This window comes from Tyto alba, unplaced genomic scaffold, assembly GCF_018691265.1.
Source record: "Tyto alba isolate M040663 unplaced genomic scaffold, T.alba_DEE_v4.0 Super-Scaffold_38, whole genome shotgun sequence".
NCBI lineage: Eukaryota > Metazoa > Chordata > Aves > Strigiformes > Tytonidae > Tyto > Tyto alba.
The window spans coordinates 31585970-31601769 of record NW_024881313.1 but is presented as its reverse complement, the minus strand read 5'-3'; the positions used below and the strand labels follow the sequence as shown (position 1 = coordinate 31601769).

Genomic DNA, 15800 nt, shown 5'->3' with positions numbered 1-15800 from the left:
TAAATGTAATTTAGTGTGAGACTGAGCTAATGTACCAGCAGTATTTTGAAAAATGATTGTGCAATGTTCAACGTGTGTTGTTTTTTTTTTTTTTTTTTAATAAACACAACATGCATTTGAAGTAATTCACCGTGAGCCAGATACTACTAGCCTTCCTCTGTCCTTAGCAGCTCAGTGAGCTAGCTGAGTAAATACCTCCAAAAGCACTTCCACACCAGTGCAAGCCAGATTTTAACTTCAGTAATTAACTATCATCTTCCTAAAGGCTTGAAGCATTCACAGTGAGTGCACAACTCCTCACATCAGGAACATTAACTGAATAAACTAACAGAAAACAAGAGAAGATGCAAGCTGAATGATATTTTGCCCCCAAGGAAAGAATGGGTTTCTGAAGTTTACGGTCATAATCTTTGCAACCCTTTCTCTCCCTGCAGGCACCAATGCAGGATGCACGCTGGCACTTAACAGCTGGTGCTCCTGATTAGCAGATCTCAAGGGGTTAAAATGTTTGCCCTTAGATAGTTGCATAAGTGGAGTATCCAGCATGTCATAAAAACATGGGTAAAAGTTGAATTCCCTCTTCCTCCTGCAATAAATAAAGTGCTAGCCAAATACTACTGAAGTAGGCTCCATGAGGTGACCAGCAACAGCTCGCAATATTTAAAATTATCATGAATTACCTAACGTTAGTTTTATGACTATAATAATGAAATCTTTCCTCTCTTCTCACCCCCTCTAAAAATGGCAGGGGACCTATTTTGATAAGCACAAGACACATGAGAAACACTCCGTGGAGGATAATCCCTTCCACATTGTAGCAGCATTGTTGTCACTGTGATGGTACAGGAATATGACAGACAAAGTTTGTTGAGAGGGTTAATATCTTCTAATATATCAACTGGGAAGAAAAAATGAAGGCAAATCATTAAAAAGTGGTTTTCAGGTTCAGCAAAATACAGAGCTTGTGTACCTGAAAATATGCCTTTTTTTTTTTTTTTTTTCAATTATAAGAACAATCAGCATTTGTTACACAAATGTATGAAAATTTTGCCTTTATTAAGGTAAGCTTTGAGATTTTATTTTATGTAATAGGCTTGAACATACTTGCATTGAAAGCAGTCAAAGGTCCTATTTTTATTAATTACTAAGGAAAAGTGCAGCACAGATTCTGTGACACTGATAGAATTTTATATTAAAGCACTGTATTAAAAGGAGTATTTTAGATTCTAGATGCTCTGGATTTTCTGTGTATTTATCAAAATAAAATGATCCTTAAATACTTCATCAAAGCAGTTATTTGTGTGGGGTTCTTTTTAAATAACCCAAACTGAAGAGTTTCCTTTGTGAATGTTTCACAAATACGTACCACTCATAAATATTAAATTAAAAAGGATTTTTCTAGCTGGGAACAACTTTCAGATCTACTGGCATATATCCTCAAAAAGATATGATTATAACTCTGCAGAACAGCTATAAATTTGTTACTGTGAGTCCTAAAGGATGGCTTGGTCATTAGAGGGCTATGTTTAGATACATTTGAATTCTCTTCCAGACTGAGACTCTGACTTCCTGCACCACTTTGGTTAAATCATTAAATTCACCCTATGTTTCACACCATCATTTATAAAATGAACCATTTTTTTCCTACCTAATAAGTTGTTATGAAGGCAAATCCATTAATGATTACAAGGTACTTGGACACTAGAGAGGTGAGGACCTAGATAGATACTCTTTTTTTTTTTTTTTTTTCTAATACCCTTTGCACCTTTCTCAACCCTCTTTCTGTTCCCCTTGATCATAAAGTGATCACAAAGCTGAATATATGATGTAGGAGTCATGCTGAGTGGTTGTAAATGTGGGATTATTAGCACTGTTACCCTTTCTCCTTTAGGAGATGACGATGATCTGTGTAGGAATAAGCATTTATCCCAACAGAAAAAAATGGAGTACTAAGGGGAATACAGAAATGACCTGTCAAATGCCTTTCTTTTTGCAGCAGTAAGTATTCAGTTTCATTCTAGTTAGATATTACCCGCTTAATGCATCTTTTTATATTTATTATATTGTATAGATTTTGAATTAGGCCTTGAAGGGCAAAGGGACTTGTTAGGTCAGATTAAAAACTGGCTTGTTAAAATCTTGAAGGAAGAGTCCCTAATACAGTTCTTTCTGCTGCTGTTGCTAGAAGCTGAAAAAGATCCAATTAATATTGGCAAGATGCTGCTGATCGGCAGGCTTTTAGCCTGAGAGTCATGCACGGCGCAGTATTCGCAGGCAGTCAGGTGCACCATGGAAGAATCACTTGTAATATTATGAAATAGCAAAAATACACGTGAGAAGGAAAATAAGGGCAAAAATACAGTGTCAGCGAGGACAATGAGCTGTCTCATCACAGCGTGTCTGTGTTTAGGAAGAATACAAGTGTTTTTCATGTTTGGGTGATGACTGCATGACTCATGCCTAAAAGTGATGCTTCATGGCCAAAGCAAACTTGTGCACAGCAGCTTTATGCTGCCTTTCTTCCCTCCCTGTGGGAGGACTCTGAAAAACGGGCTTTCTTGGGCTTAGTACAACATTTTCTGGCCCTTTTCTGCGTTTAGCTTTGCATTAGCAAGGAGTTAGACAGTGAACTGTGAAGACCCACGAACAGAAACCTCCTAAAGAAGGACAGACAGTAACTAGAACCAGGTCCTCCAGGAGCCTAACAGACAAAAAGGACCCATCTACAGTGCTGGCTGTGATAGTGTATAGAAACAGAAGTGGGTTCTCTGGGGAGTTAGGAGGGTAAATCAGCACTCATGGACTATTACACTGTTGTAGCTATGCTGTTTCCAATGCCGAAGCTATCTGGACGTAGCACAGATATGCTATAGATCTGAAATGCTCCTAAAGCCCTAGGTGCCTCCAGCTTCCCACTGACAACTTCTAAAGGATGGCTCGTCTAGCTGCTCCAGCTAGTGTTTGCCCCATTGAGTACTTAATGTTGCAGAGAAGCATTTAATCACACCATATGAGGGGCAAACTCAATCTGATTAAAGAAGAAAGGGTCATAACTAGGGGGAGTGTAACACCACTTCTCCACTGACCATTAGTTTTAATGGCATACCGGTAATATTTACTAACTAGCCTAGTCTCAAAGGCCCAGCCTCATCTCATCTACTCCAGCCATCCTTGAAGTTCGAAATGGAGTTAGTCATCTTCTCTCCCAACAGTTAAGAAAGAGAGGGGAAGCTCTGATGGGCAATTCATTTGCCTAAGCATTATCCTCCAGAGGTGCATATCATTCTCCACTGGTGACTGAAGGAGACCTAGACAACTAGGTTATGCAAGATGCTAAATGCCAGATGCTTTATATGGCTAAAGGTAACTGGAATGAACCTGGGTTGAACAGAGTTGAGTTTCTGCACTGCAGTTTTGGGCTCAACAAATGCTAGAATCTGCCAAATCTAACAGTGTTTGAGATCTGTGTTTTGTGTCTGTTGCCTTCCCCTCTTTCCTCACCTTGACTCAGGCGTTTGGCAATTTTGATGGAAATGACAAAAGAAAAAGCAGCATGGAACCACGATGAAAAAATAAATCAGGTGTTATATGCTGTAGGGAGGGCCATGGAAGTGAAAAATGCGTTGTAAGATTAACTGCTGTTTGTACAGTGCTCTGCTGCAGAGAAACAAGAGTATTTTTTTCCTTCAACATACTTGGTCTGACTGCCCACTAAATAAAAACACTTGTAAATATTAGAGTTAAAAAAGGGAGCTGAACAACAGCTAGAAACTACAAAAATAAAAGCAATTTTCATTTGTAGTTATCCAGATGTCTGCTGCTGTAGCTGCTGGAGTTCTGCTATTGGCCAGGAGGATCATTTGATGCTTTTCATGGAAAGAGAAAAGCGTCAGCAAAAACCTAGTGAGGGACACACTTTTAAAGATAACAAAAGAGATAAATGTATTCAGGTTGGCATTTTCATTAAAAGCTTATTCTCTCTCTGAGATGAACAGAATTGGTGTGCATGCATGTATGTAGTTAGGGTTGGACTCAACGTATACCTGAATCAGTGAACTGCCTGTAATTTCAGACAAAATACCTAAGTGCTTCTGTACACCTAGCAATGACCCAAACTAAAATTTCACTACATTTATTAAAACAAAACAGAACAACCACAACAAAAGAACCCAAAAGGCAAAGCAAGCATATAAATGAAGAAGGGAGTACTTAAAGTAATGAAAATGAAGTAATAAAATTATTGTGACAGTCATACAAATAGAATATACATTACATAAATTTATTGTTTATACTTTTTATATTAATACGTGGAGACTGAATGTTATAAATGTATAAATGTAAGTGATATGGCTTTGTCAAGCGTACAATCCAAACAAAGGTGATACTGAAGATGGAACACCTAGGAACAGCCTGATATTTTAAAAACTGCTACAGGAAAATAACACTTCTAAGCTTAGACTGATTTTAACAGTCTTGCAGGGATAGAAATTCACTACTGACATATCAACTTTAAGCTAATATCCTCTGTCAATGCAGAAAAAAACATTCAGAAACCACTCACTGTAACTGAAAGCAAATGGATGCTTATTTGAGGACCAATCCTTCCTCACTTCCACTATGCATGATAATATGCCACATCACATTCTATACCATATAGGAATTGTTTCTCATGTACAGCTAGATTTGCTCCACTCTCCCCTGAAGTTAAAAGTAAAAGGAATATGTCTAAATTACTACGTGCAAGAAATAGAAGTTAATGAGTTATATTCCATATAGGGTAAGATATCCCATAATCACCTATGGTCACTCCACAAAATACCAGTGAACACATCAACATTCAACTTACACATGCACGCATGCACACACATATGCACACATACAAAGTATATATATAGCAAGAATTGTGGATGTGCTGTTACTGCCTACCTGCAGGTGTTCCCCAGTATCAGCTCCCATAAAGTTCTACACAATTTGCTTCTTTTAGTACCTCTTCCAGAAACTATCTGCGAATTACCTGAAAGGCACTTCACCTCCACATGCTGAATCAAACATGAACAAAGTTAAGATGCTGATTGCAAAAATAACATTTCTGAAAATGTGCGTCAGTTGGTTCTAAAAAATCTTGGAGTCCTCTTTGTAAAAAGTGAATTTTCTTTACAGGGGACACAGAAGTAGCTCACCCACATGAATCTATTAAATTGTAAGAACTACATTTTACACTGCTTTCATTTTACGTTGCACGTAGGTGGCAATGCTTTCACAAGACAGTACATGGAGTGACCTGAATAAAAGATGCAACTATTATGGATTCAATCTTTAACAAAGTTTATCCTTAAAAGTGACTAAACTGGTCCGGCTATAGAAGTTGTAGAATAATTACACTTTAGTTAGGTAATATACATTGTACCCTTTAAAGCCAGAAGACTACCATCTGGTCAATTAAACACTTCTCTTCAAACCCTTCTATGGACTGCTGCCTGAGATTAGCTACAAAAAAAGTAGTTCTTCACTCTGTATATAAACCTCCTTTTCCAAGCATTTGTCCAGCTGCTTCTCCAGCCGACTGCACAGTACTTCTGTGACCAGCATTTTCACTTTTCCGTATTCTAATCTACCATTTTTGTGTGAAAAAATGCCATCCAAATTCCTTATCTGCTTGTCTCCTCCTTAGTTTCAGTCAATGACCTCTTGTTTTCAAATTAGTCACTATCTCAAGCTGCTTACTGACATCAATACATTCCTTTCAGGGTCTTCTAACGCTCTATGGGGACCCCCCTTCGTGCTCCCTTTCCCAAGGAATGGCCCATGTCTGATCAGTCTTTTTTCGCAATTCATTTGCCCCAAACACTGAATAATTAGGATTGCTTTCTACTACACTTTCCTAGTCCCATTTTTTTTTTCCAGTAAAATCCCCAGAAGAGCAAATAACTCAAGAAACATGGCTTTTGTAGAGTAATCCTTGACCACTAAACTATATAAAAAAGAAAAATCCAAAGAAATTATATCATTAACTTGTTTGCTTTTTGTTTGCAATTTCTATATGCCATAAAGGAAAATGTCTAAAAAAGCAGTACATAAAACACACACTAAGAAACATCAACCAACAACACCTTCTCCACAGTCACTAATTCATTTCACAACAGCAGCTTGTAGAACATGCCACATTTTTATCTTCATTATATGAACTATTAATTGATGACTCTATAGTATCAATAATGTGTCAAAAACTTGAAAACTTTATACGTCAAAATGTGTTTTGCAAAGGAAATGAACACCGTTTTAAACAGCTTGTTCTAAATAGCAAGAGTTTGCTGAGCATCACAGGCTGAATCGTGAAAAACTGTCCTATACATTCCCTATACACTTTTGCATGTAGCTGGGGGCCCAGCTCTCATTGTGATTAATTATCTGCTGGGAAAGGCTGCAAGAATGAGCACTATTTGCCTAATTGTGTTTCCAGGGTAACTCATTACATAAAAGTTACAATATATAAATGCAGCTCATTTGAAAAAACAGCCTTATAATACATGATATGTTTACATGGACACTAAGAACTTCCTTCAGAAATTGAAATAGCAACATTTCAGATTTACATGGTTAGCATTATTGTTGCTGAGAACTGGGGCACAATAGTGCACAAAGCAAAACCTAATTTTTTTGCTTTAGCAGCCTGCATTTTTTCTCCTTTTTCCTAGAGATAATCTATCTCACCCAAATCTCAAAGTCCAGCAATGTGGTTGATTCAAACTTAGGACATGAAAACAATTGAATTCTTAAGTCCTGAATTTTTCTGCTGCAAATTGTTCTCCATAATACCACCTATTTCTAATTCTACTTCTTGCCCTCTTACCATTAAATACCATTTAAAAAAAAGTAATCTCTCTTTTACAATATATATGCTCCCAAACATTGTATGATACATAGTATGCTAAATTTTATTTTCATGGGAGAAGCTGGATCCTGGGCTGAAGAAATACTCCCTCGTTCAGCAAGAGCATGTCAAAAATAGTCTGCTCTAGACTTGTATCAGCACAACTGAACAATAGAATTTTCTCAGACTTTGAATAAGGACTCAAAAATAAGCAGATTGAATCCATTTTAACATGAATATGGGCAAGCATTTTCTTTCATAAAATCCTTTCAGAGAGGAACTAGCCCCACAACTTCATTATGATTGTTAAATCCACACAGCAGATAAGCAAAACCTCAGCAAGGGTTCAGATTAGCCAAAATCATTTGATCACGATGAGTCAGAAGGCAAATTAAGGAATCTTTTGTTTTGGCTTAAAATGTCACGGTATAAACCGCATCTGCTCAGAAGCTGACTCACAAGACCCTCAGACAATAGGGTAGCAGGGGCAAGGAAAGGACTTGGGGAGATAACCTCCACAGCCAGCCCAGACCAGAGCGTGTGTGCTCATCAATTATAATCCAAGCTTTTGAATGTGAGAAAATAAACCATTGGTTCGGCTTTGCTAAATCAAATCTTTTTGCTGGGTTTCAGAATTCAGGAATCAATAATTTAAAAGGATTTTTAAATTCATATTCGCCTTCCCTTTGACTCATCTTGTTCCAGCTAGTTCAAACACAAGAAAATGGATGGTCAGCAAACCCCAAGCAGCTGCTGGCTGGATTAATATCTAAAAATCAAACTATTATCTATACTATCCAAGCCTCTCAGTTCAGAAAAATGAAAGTGGGAAGACTCATAATCTCTTTTTTTTCTTTTTCATGCCAGAAACACTCAATAAAAATGTCTTTCAATATATCAAACTTTTAATCACTACAATAACGCTGCAGGAAAGACAAGCAATGAGAAAATTCTCAACTTTTCTCTAGAACACACAAAAAGAAAAAAACCTAATCAGCTGAGTTACTGTGACTTTGGGGTGAGGAAGGAATATCAAGTAGACTAAATCTAAATCAGTTTATCTTCCCTAGTAACAAAGGATAAAACTTGTAAATACATCAAGAATGCTGAAATTCTCAGCAGAAATCAGCCTCAGAAAAACAGTCTCTGTCAAAAATCCAGCAAGCATTGTTATCTACAAAAACAATCTATTATCATTTTCTGTATTTATTTAAATCGTGGAAGTGCACATGGAGTTGAAATAAATCACTTCTCTACTTCTCATTCAAAACTAAAGCTTGTCCTAAGCTGTCTGTCAGGGAAATGAGAGGTGACTTGGCAACTGTCTTAAAATTTTGACACCCATGTAAAAATAGTATCACAGTTAAATAGTTATCATAGTTAAAACACATTAAATAGTATTTAAACGTGTTACTGTAAGGCCAGATTCAACATCATTTACTTTTTGCTATTACTTTGATGGGTACAAGATCAGGGTCTTGTAACTGCTCTGCATATGAATTTAGCAAGAAAAATAATTATAGTAATAAACTACATGATAATTAGCAGCGTTAAGTTACTGGCACAACTAAACCAAAGTGTACACTTGCATTTAAAACTTTCCGCTGACACAACACAGGAATTATAGCACTGAATAGACACCGTTGTTCTCTGACCGTTCCAGTATCTAATAAGATTATTTAATGTGACTGTTCGGAGTGAATGCACAAATGCAGTCATTACATTTACCGCACAGAGGACAGTGAAATTCGTTAAAAACCCGGCCCAACAGGAAATCCTTCCCGGCGTGGTGTGGAGCCGGAGGGAGTCCCGCAGGCGGGCGCCGAGCGGCTCTCGGGGGCGGTGGGGGCCGGGAGGTGTTTGCTGAGCGAGGGCTCTGGCCGCTCCGTGAGAGCTCCCGCCTGCCCTCCCACCTGCTCCACGCCCCCACCAAGCACACCAAGGCAGCATTTCTACCCTCAGTACCAACTTTTACCGTCCTGCAAGTGCACTGAAATAGGGTACTTCGCTTTTTAAAAACGTAATTCCTGCTTTCTCAAAGGGGTCAGGGCCATCAGACTGATGGAGCGGGTATCGAGCGCAATATCCTTACCAACTTGATTTCTTTTCCCTTACTTTAGGAACAGATCTTTTGCTGGTGGTTTTCTGCTTCTAAAATAGTATGAGGGATGGCAACAGGCAAGATAGTAGCAAATATGAATTTATAACGTGTTTAATAGACTAAGTATTAGCACTAATTCAATGAGCAGTAGGAGAAGAAATTGTAAATGACAAAGGCATTTACAGTTAAGTGTCTAAGAGAATGCAGGAAAGTAAATCATTACATGAAAAAGGAGCTCCTTTTCTCAACCTACCCTATTAAAAACCCCACTAAAGAGCCAAGACATTTATTGATTGCTTTCTACTTTCCCACTGCTGAAACTAAGTACTCCTCTATTTACTTTGATTTAAAAATGCATTATTGTCTACTTTCTAATAAACCAGACAGTGGAACAAGAAACTCAAATTATTCTAAGTTTATTCTTAAAAGTCCGTTTTTTTTGTGTGTGTGTTTTTTTTTTTTTTTTTTTTTTTTGAAAGACTGAAAGCCTTAATCCTTAAAAGCCTTTTTGAAAGAAATGTTACTAGATGCTGGCCTTGCAGCTGGGCCCAGATTGAAAGTGCACTTACATTTTTATGTTTAGCGCTGAAGGACTCTGAAGTTAGCCCTCGCACTCCACATAAAAGCTTTGGAAAGGGCATTCTTTGCCACTCGTGCAATTCATTCTCTAAGAAAAGGAAATGGAAAGAAAGATTTCATGTCCAGGGCTTCAGGCCTTTGATCATTTGATGAACATTGGATCCTCAACCTGGGCCTCCAGCTTCTCAGGCCAGACAAAGAGGGCCCCGGCCACACAGGCTGGGCCTCGGTTCCCGCCCGAACAAAACCTTTGGCGGCCGCACAGTGTGACAGCCTGGGAAAGGCCCACCTCAGCAGGGCTGAGATGCCCGCTCTGCCCTTTGATCTTTCATTTAAACCCCAGCCAAAGCACCAGGTCAGGGGATTTCGCGTCGCACACCCCCATGGGCAGAGGGGAGCAGGTCAAGAACAAAATGGGGGTGACCGATCTCCAAAAAGCCCTGTGACGCCTTTCTCTGGCCAGTTTCACATGACTTGTCTGGTATTGTGAAGTGCTAAGCCCACACTTAAAATGGAATTTGACATTACATGGTACAATGGAGTCAATAAATGGCATTCTTCAGTGCTTTTACAACAAAGTCAACCCTCCCTTAAGTGGCTGAAAGCCCCAAGCTAGAAAATACTTCTCATTTACTTCTTTATGTGAGTAAATTGCATATACTTTAAATCTAGTTTTCATTACAGCTTCTCATTGCTGATGACTGAAATGAGCCGAACAAATACCTAACAAAGGTCTACATTAATTTTACGACATACCATTGCTTCTATTTTTAAAGACTAGGTTGTCACGTGGCACGTAACAAGCATTGGAAATATCTCCATATTCCTTCACAGAGTGAAAACCTATTTCCAACGAGCATGAAAAACTAATCTCATCCCACTGAAAAATTTATTTTCAGTACAGTGCTCAGGAGAAGGCAAACACACAACTTCTTTTAACATCTGCAGCAAGTTTCATGTGATGCTTGCGGGCAGAAAATTCAGTCCATGTTTGATGAGACATGTTAACAGAATCCGGAGAGAAAAAAAAACGTTAAACTCTTCCTTCTAAAGGGACAAGACACCACTATGTCCCACAGAACCAGGATATGCAGAATTCAATAGCAGATGACTGCAAAGCATGGAGTGTATTTTTAAACTACATATAAAAATATGTCTATGTTACAAGATTTTAAACAACAACTATAAACTGATCAGAACTCAAAGAACTAATTATTGTTTCTCTATATAAATTAATATATGTCTTTATAACGAATCCTTTTTCTTTAAATACTCATATGTGCATATGCCAGATCAAGGTGGCTTAAGAACTCAGGTCAAGAATTAGGAAAGGCAAGTGACTATTTTTTGTTTATTTTCAAACTCACAAGATTTCTCTTCCTCTTAAAATGCAGTTCTATTAAACTGTGATACAAATATAGCCAAAGGCATGAGGAAGGGTTATAATATATAAATAAAGTTGACCATTACACCTTTTCAACACACGATCAGGCTTACATGGCCACTTTTACCCTCTTTTCTTTTGAAGACATTATCAGTATTAAAAATTTGGTTTAGTTCTAACATACAAAGATTATTTCAGGGTTTCTCAAGTACTTCCCACCATGAAACATTTACCAATCAATAAAATGTAAAGGAATGGTCCCAATCTCTAGAGAATCTGTAGACTTAATTTTAAACAAACAACAGTATATATTTATCTTGACAGATGATTTCCTACTTCATAAAATTACATCTCACAGATAAGGAAACTAAGGAACAGAAAAATTAAATAAATTGTTCAATATTGAACAGATAGTGGCAGAACTGGGAACAGAGCATTAGCTCATTTATTTTCCATCCTCTGTCCTGTTCACTAAAGTCTTTTTTCCTCCTAAGAGACAAATTTGTGCAGCACATGAGGCCCTGTCTGGCGCAAGTGCTTCAAGGCGCTTTGGTGGCAATGGGCAGCTACATAAAGACAAGTAATCATGTTTGACCGTTGTGGCTGTGTAGGTGGCAGAGGACTGGAAAACAGTCATGAAGCAGCCCAGGACCTAACTCATGTAACCACTAAATAAGGATTGTGCACTCCCAAGGTATCCTCTAAAAACTGTAATAAGTATTTTAAATGATGAATTAAGAAATTCAAATACTTCTCAACAGCACAAAACCACCTGCTCATACATAAAGGATTTGTGTTTGGGTTTGTTGTTTCAAATTGCTATGAAAATAAAACTTAAAAATGTTCAGGAAAGAGTACAATTTGCCTCTAATTTATTCTCAGATTTTCTGTGAATATTGCTCCCCACGTTGTCATGGCAACACAAGCACATCTTTCAGTACTGAGGAAGTAACAAGCCTTTCGATTCTCACCTTTGGCCATTTTATTGAGAACCATGTCAATTAGAATGTAGGTTCCACTTCTTCCCGCACCATCGCTGCCAACAGAAAGGGAAAAAGAAAAAAATAAAGCCTATCAACGTGCATCTAGACTCAACATGAAGGTAGCTGCCCTTAACGTTATACTGTTACGCATGAAGGGAGAGGAGAGAATGAGGGGCTAAAGTAGTGTACTAAGAGGGGAGAGGAAGCTTGCACTGCATTAACACAAGCTGTTCATGGAACATTCATTATTAGCCTGCATGGATAACAGGCCTTTGTTTTGATATTTTTAAGCCAAGTTGTGTTTATGCAAGAAAAGCATTGTAAACAACAGTGGAAAAGTCACTAAGCCTAAACCAGGATACCATTTCTGTTCAAAAAGTATATTTATAATGAACTTATGGTCACTTGTATATGAGATCAAGAACCACAGAATAAGCTAGGCCAGAACATTATCCAGAACAGTCCCAAAATAATGTGGATTGCATTTGAACACAGTGGTAAGAGGAAATACATACAGAGATCTGTTAGAGAACCAAAATATTTGATTACTGAGGACTGTAATCTTTCCTCACTATACATCATGAGTGGTTTGTTTTTTCTTTTTACCTTTCCCTTTAATTCTTCCTTAGTTGCAAATTCCAGAAAAACATATTATCATGTAATTCCTGAGAAGCAGTTTTAACTTTTGTGGATCATCAGCCCTTCCCCAGAGATGTGAGACCAAGCCTTGGGAAGGGGAAAGCTCCCTAATCTGAATGCAGCTTCTGTCCTTTTCAGAGAGCAACATGTAATTGCCAGCGTGATGCTCTTTTAGAGCTGCTGTTAGCAAACATAATTAAGACTTTAAGTAAAAGCTTTTCTTCTTTCCCTCCCCAAAATTTTTACAAAGGTGCATGTGTGACCAATTAGACTGGTATGTAGTTTTATTAATTAAGCCATTATTTTTATTGATAGCTCAATTTGTGTACAAGAGTTAATGAAAGGAAAAATAATAGAACAGCGTGAAGCGCGTTATTACACTCTGTTTACAGGCAGGCTATGAAACTCAATTTTTGTTAAGTCTCTGTAGACAGAGACTTTTTTTCTTTCAGTTACTAAATCACTGCTTAGAGAAAAGGAGGTAATGTTTTTTTTTTTTTTTTCTGTGTCTGTGAAGGGAACAAAGACACAATCTTATTAGTTAAGCTGAATAATGACAGACAAGGCAGTGATCAGGCCAAATAAAAACAAAAACTACTGAGCCTATGGTAGACATTTCCATCCATCACAGTAAGGAAAGAGCAAGAAACTTGAAGGCTCTTCATACTGCATCAAATGCTTCTTTTCTCAGGATTCCAGAAGGCAATGCAAGCAAACCTCCTCCAGAGCATTCACCTCTGCAGAGGGCCTCCTCACATCCAATGGAAGGTGACTCTGCTGAGCCACACGTGAGAAACACGTCACCTCCCTCTTCACTCCCACCCAAAGTGGAGTGCCACATGTCAAACAATCTGTCTCTTAGCAGGGCTGTTTTTCTATCTTCCTTATCTACAGGAATATCTTCAATAAATAAGTGCAACATTCTCCTTATAACTAAGAATCTCCAATGGCAAAACCAAACATTAACGTTATTAAGGTAAAGTTTTCCACTGAGCTGCCTGATAGCTTTTGTATGCATCTATCAGACTGTCAAACCTAAATATAATCTGTGTTTAAAGGATTACTCAATCTCCGGGCAGGTTTCCACACCCTGACATTGCCCTCTTCTTACTATCACCACTAAAACCAAGCAAAGAAGAAATAAAACATAACTGAGTGTTAATAAAATAAAGAAGACTAAATTGGGAGGAAATGCAAGGAACCACTATTATTTTGATGGAGATTTATGAAATGGAAGTGCTACTTGTATTGGAAAGGGTGGCCCTATGTTGTTAAGTCATGGCACAACATCTATGAAACCACAGGAAAGGATAAATTTATTATGAAAACAGATCCCAAGTGTTAATTAGCATGAAAAAAACAGTTGAATTATATTTAATACCTTCAGTCTACCTCACTATCCGTTTAGTGATTCATCTAAAGCTTTAATTTGCCCATTTTGCTTATATCTATATTAAATTATTACACATACAAATCTATCTAAAGCTATTTCAGAAATTGTACTTGCCTGCAATGAACAACTACTGGACAAGAGCGACCCCTGTAGCACTTGTTTACTTTTCTGAAATAAAACAGACACAAAAAATTAATTAAGCATATTACATACTCTTTCTTTAGCTAACTGTCAGAAATAAGCATTAAGAAAAAGCAAATATTGCAGTCTTTAAAGAAACAGTCAGGTTGATAATTTCCTAATATAACAAGCAGTTGTTACATACATAATCTTGTTTAAAATTTGCTTCTGCAGAAATCCCAGAAAACATCTCATTATCACTCTTGGCTAGGCAAAATAAACAATCTCCTTTCTCAAATGTCTCATGCCTTATCTCGAAAACTAAGATTATCTTGAGATGCTTTAATTTTAAAGCCAACTTTGAGTTCTTGAGCCTGCTCAAAGAAATACTGAGGGGCATCAAACTGAATCCAAAGTGAAAAATGGGTATTTCAGTATACTTTGTACAATGTGTGCTGATTTATAAAACCAGTTGTCCCCAGAAAGGCAAATACCAAATCTCCCGAAAAGCTTCTCACACAATTTAAAAATGTAATCTATTGTGGTAAAAATAACTAAAACCATCAGTAAGCTTTCCTGCTTTGGCCCTAGAGCAGAAGTCTTATATCTTTAATATTTACACATTATTGTCTTCTACAGCTTCCTGGTTAAACATTTTCAGTGGCAAGAGAATATATGTGAAGTCAGTCGATAAAAGTACAGCTACAGAGCAGGTCTGCTGATATGTAAACTCAATGAAGGAATTAACTAGTGCTGAAGCAAACCAAGATACTCAGTCTAAGAATAGAGCCCACAAAATCGGTTTATATCTATTTAAATTGCCTTACAAAAAACAAAATCCCAAACCCTCTCTTCTGCTCTAGGATATATTTTGCATGTCAAGTATGTTACAGGCCCCAAATCCCATAAAATATGCACACATATGTTAACAAGGCAAGCTGAATAAAGGCTAAAATGGGAAAGCATTGCTTCAAGAAATCAAAACCTTTCATTCAATTTACTTCATGAGATGTTTGAGTTTACTGGAGCTAGGAGGTCTCCTATAAAACTATTTCATACGGCAGCTTCCAAGGGGTGCCCAGGCCCTCTAATCATCCCCAGCTCAGTGCAAACATTACACAGGATCCTGACTGCTAAACTGAAGTGAGCTGCTGGAATTTGGCAACTGTGGTATGATGTTATTATGAATTTTAAAGCATAACTAACCTACTGAATCATTTAGTTCTTGGCTGTTCATCTATTCACTAACATCTGTGCTGTGAAAACATGCATATATCTTTAAACACTGCTTAGAGTATAGCCTGAAGATGCCTAAACTTCTAAATCTGACACGGAGTCAGGATACCGGGAACTCAACCCAAACAGGCCACAGAGGTGTTGGTGATGTCATACGAAACTGTGTTTTCACATTCTGCTTTTTATTATTTAAGATTCTACCCCAAATTGACAACATTATTAAGTTATTTTAATGATTCCCTTTTAACAGTAGAATTCATGAATTTTTCACAATTCTTACTCTTTCACTTACTGATGTAAATCATACTTGCAGAGACATTCTGTCTCTCTATATATTCCTTGGACGTAAGCAATTAATGCAGTAGAACAGTGTTCTATGAAATAAGCGGTAAGTCACTGAGAAGCACCTGACTTTAGAAGTTAAATGGACCATTTATATGTCCATAAATGGATATATATGCAGGCACTACTAAGCCAAACTTCTTTGACTTAAG

At 37.5% G+C, this 15800-nt stretch overlaps 1 protein-coding gene across 1 annotated transcript in view; it reads right to left on the bottom strand.

Annotated features, from left to right (window-relative positions):
- Window positions 1-15800, bottom strand: part of PTPRN2 (protein tyrosine phosphatase receptor type N2) — a 664155-nt gene that overhangs the window by 14608 nt on the left and 633747 nt on the right. Inside the window, exons 20-21 of the mRNA XM_042802176.1 lie at window positions 14065-14118; window positions 11907-11971 (exon numbers count right to left, since the gene is read on the bottom strand). Coding sequence (XP_042658110.1) covers window positions 11907-11971; window positions 14065-14118 — 119 coding nt within the window. The remainder of the gene's footprint in view (window positions 1-11906; window positions 11972-14064; window positions 14119-15800) is intronic.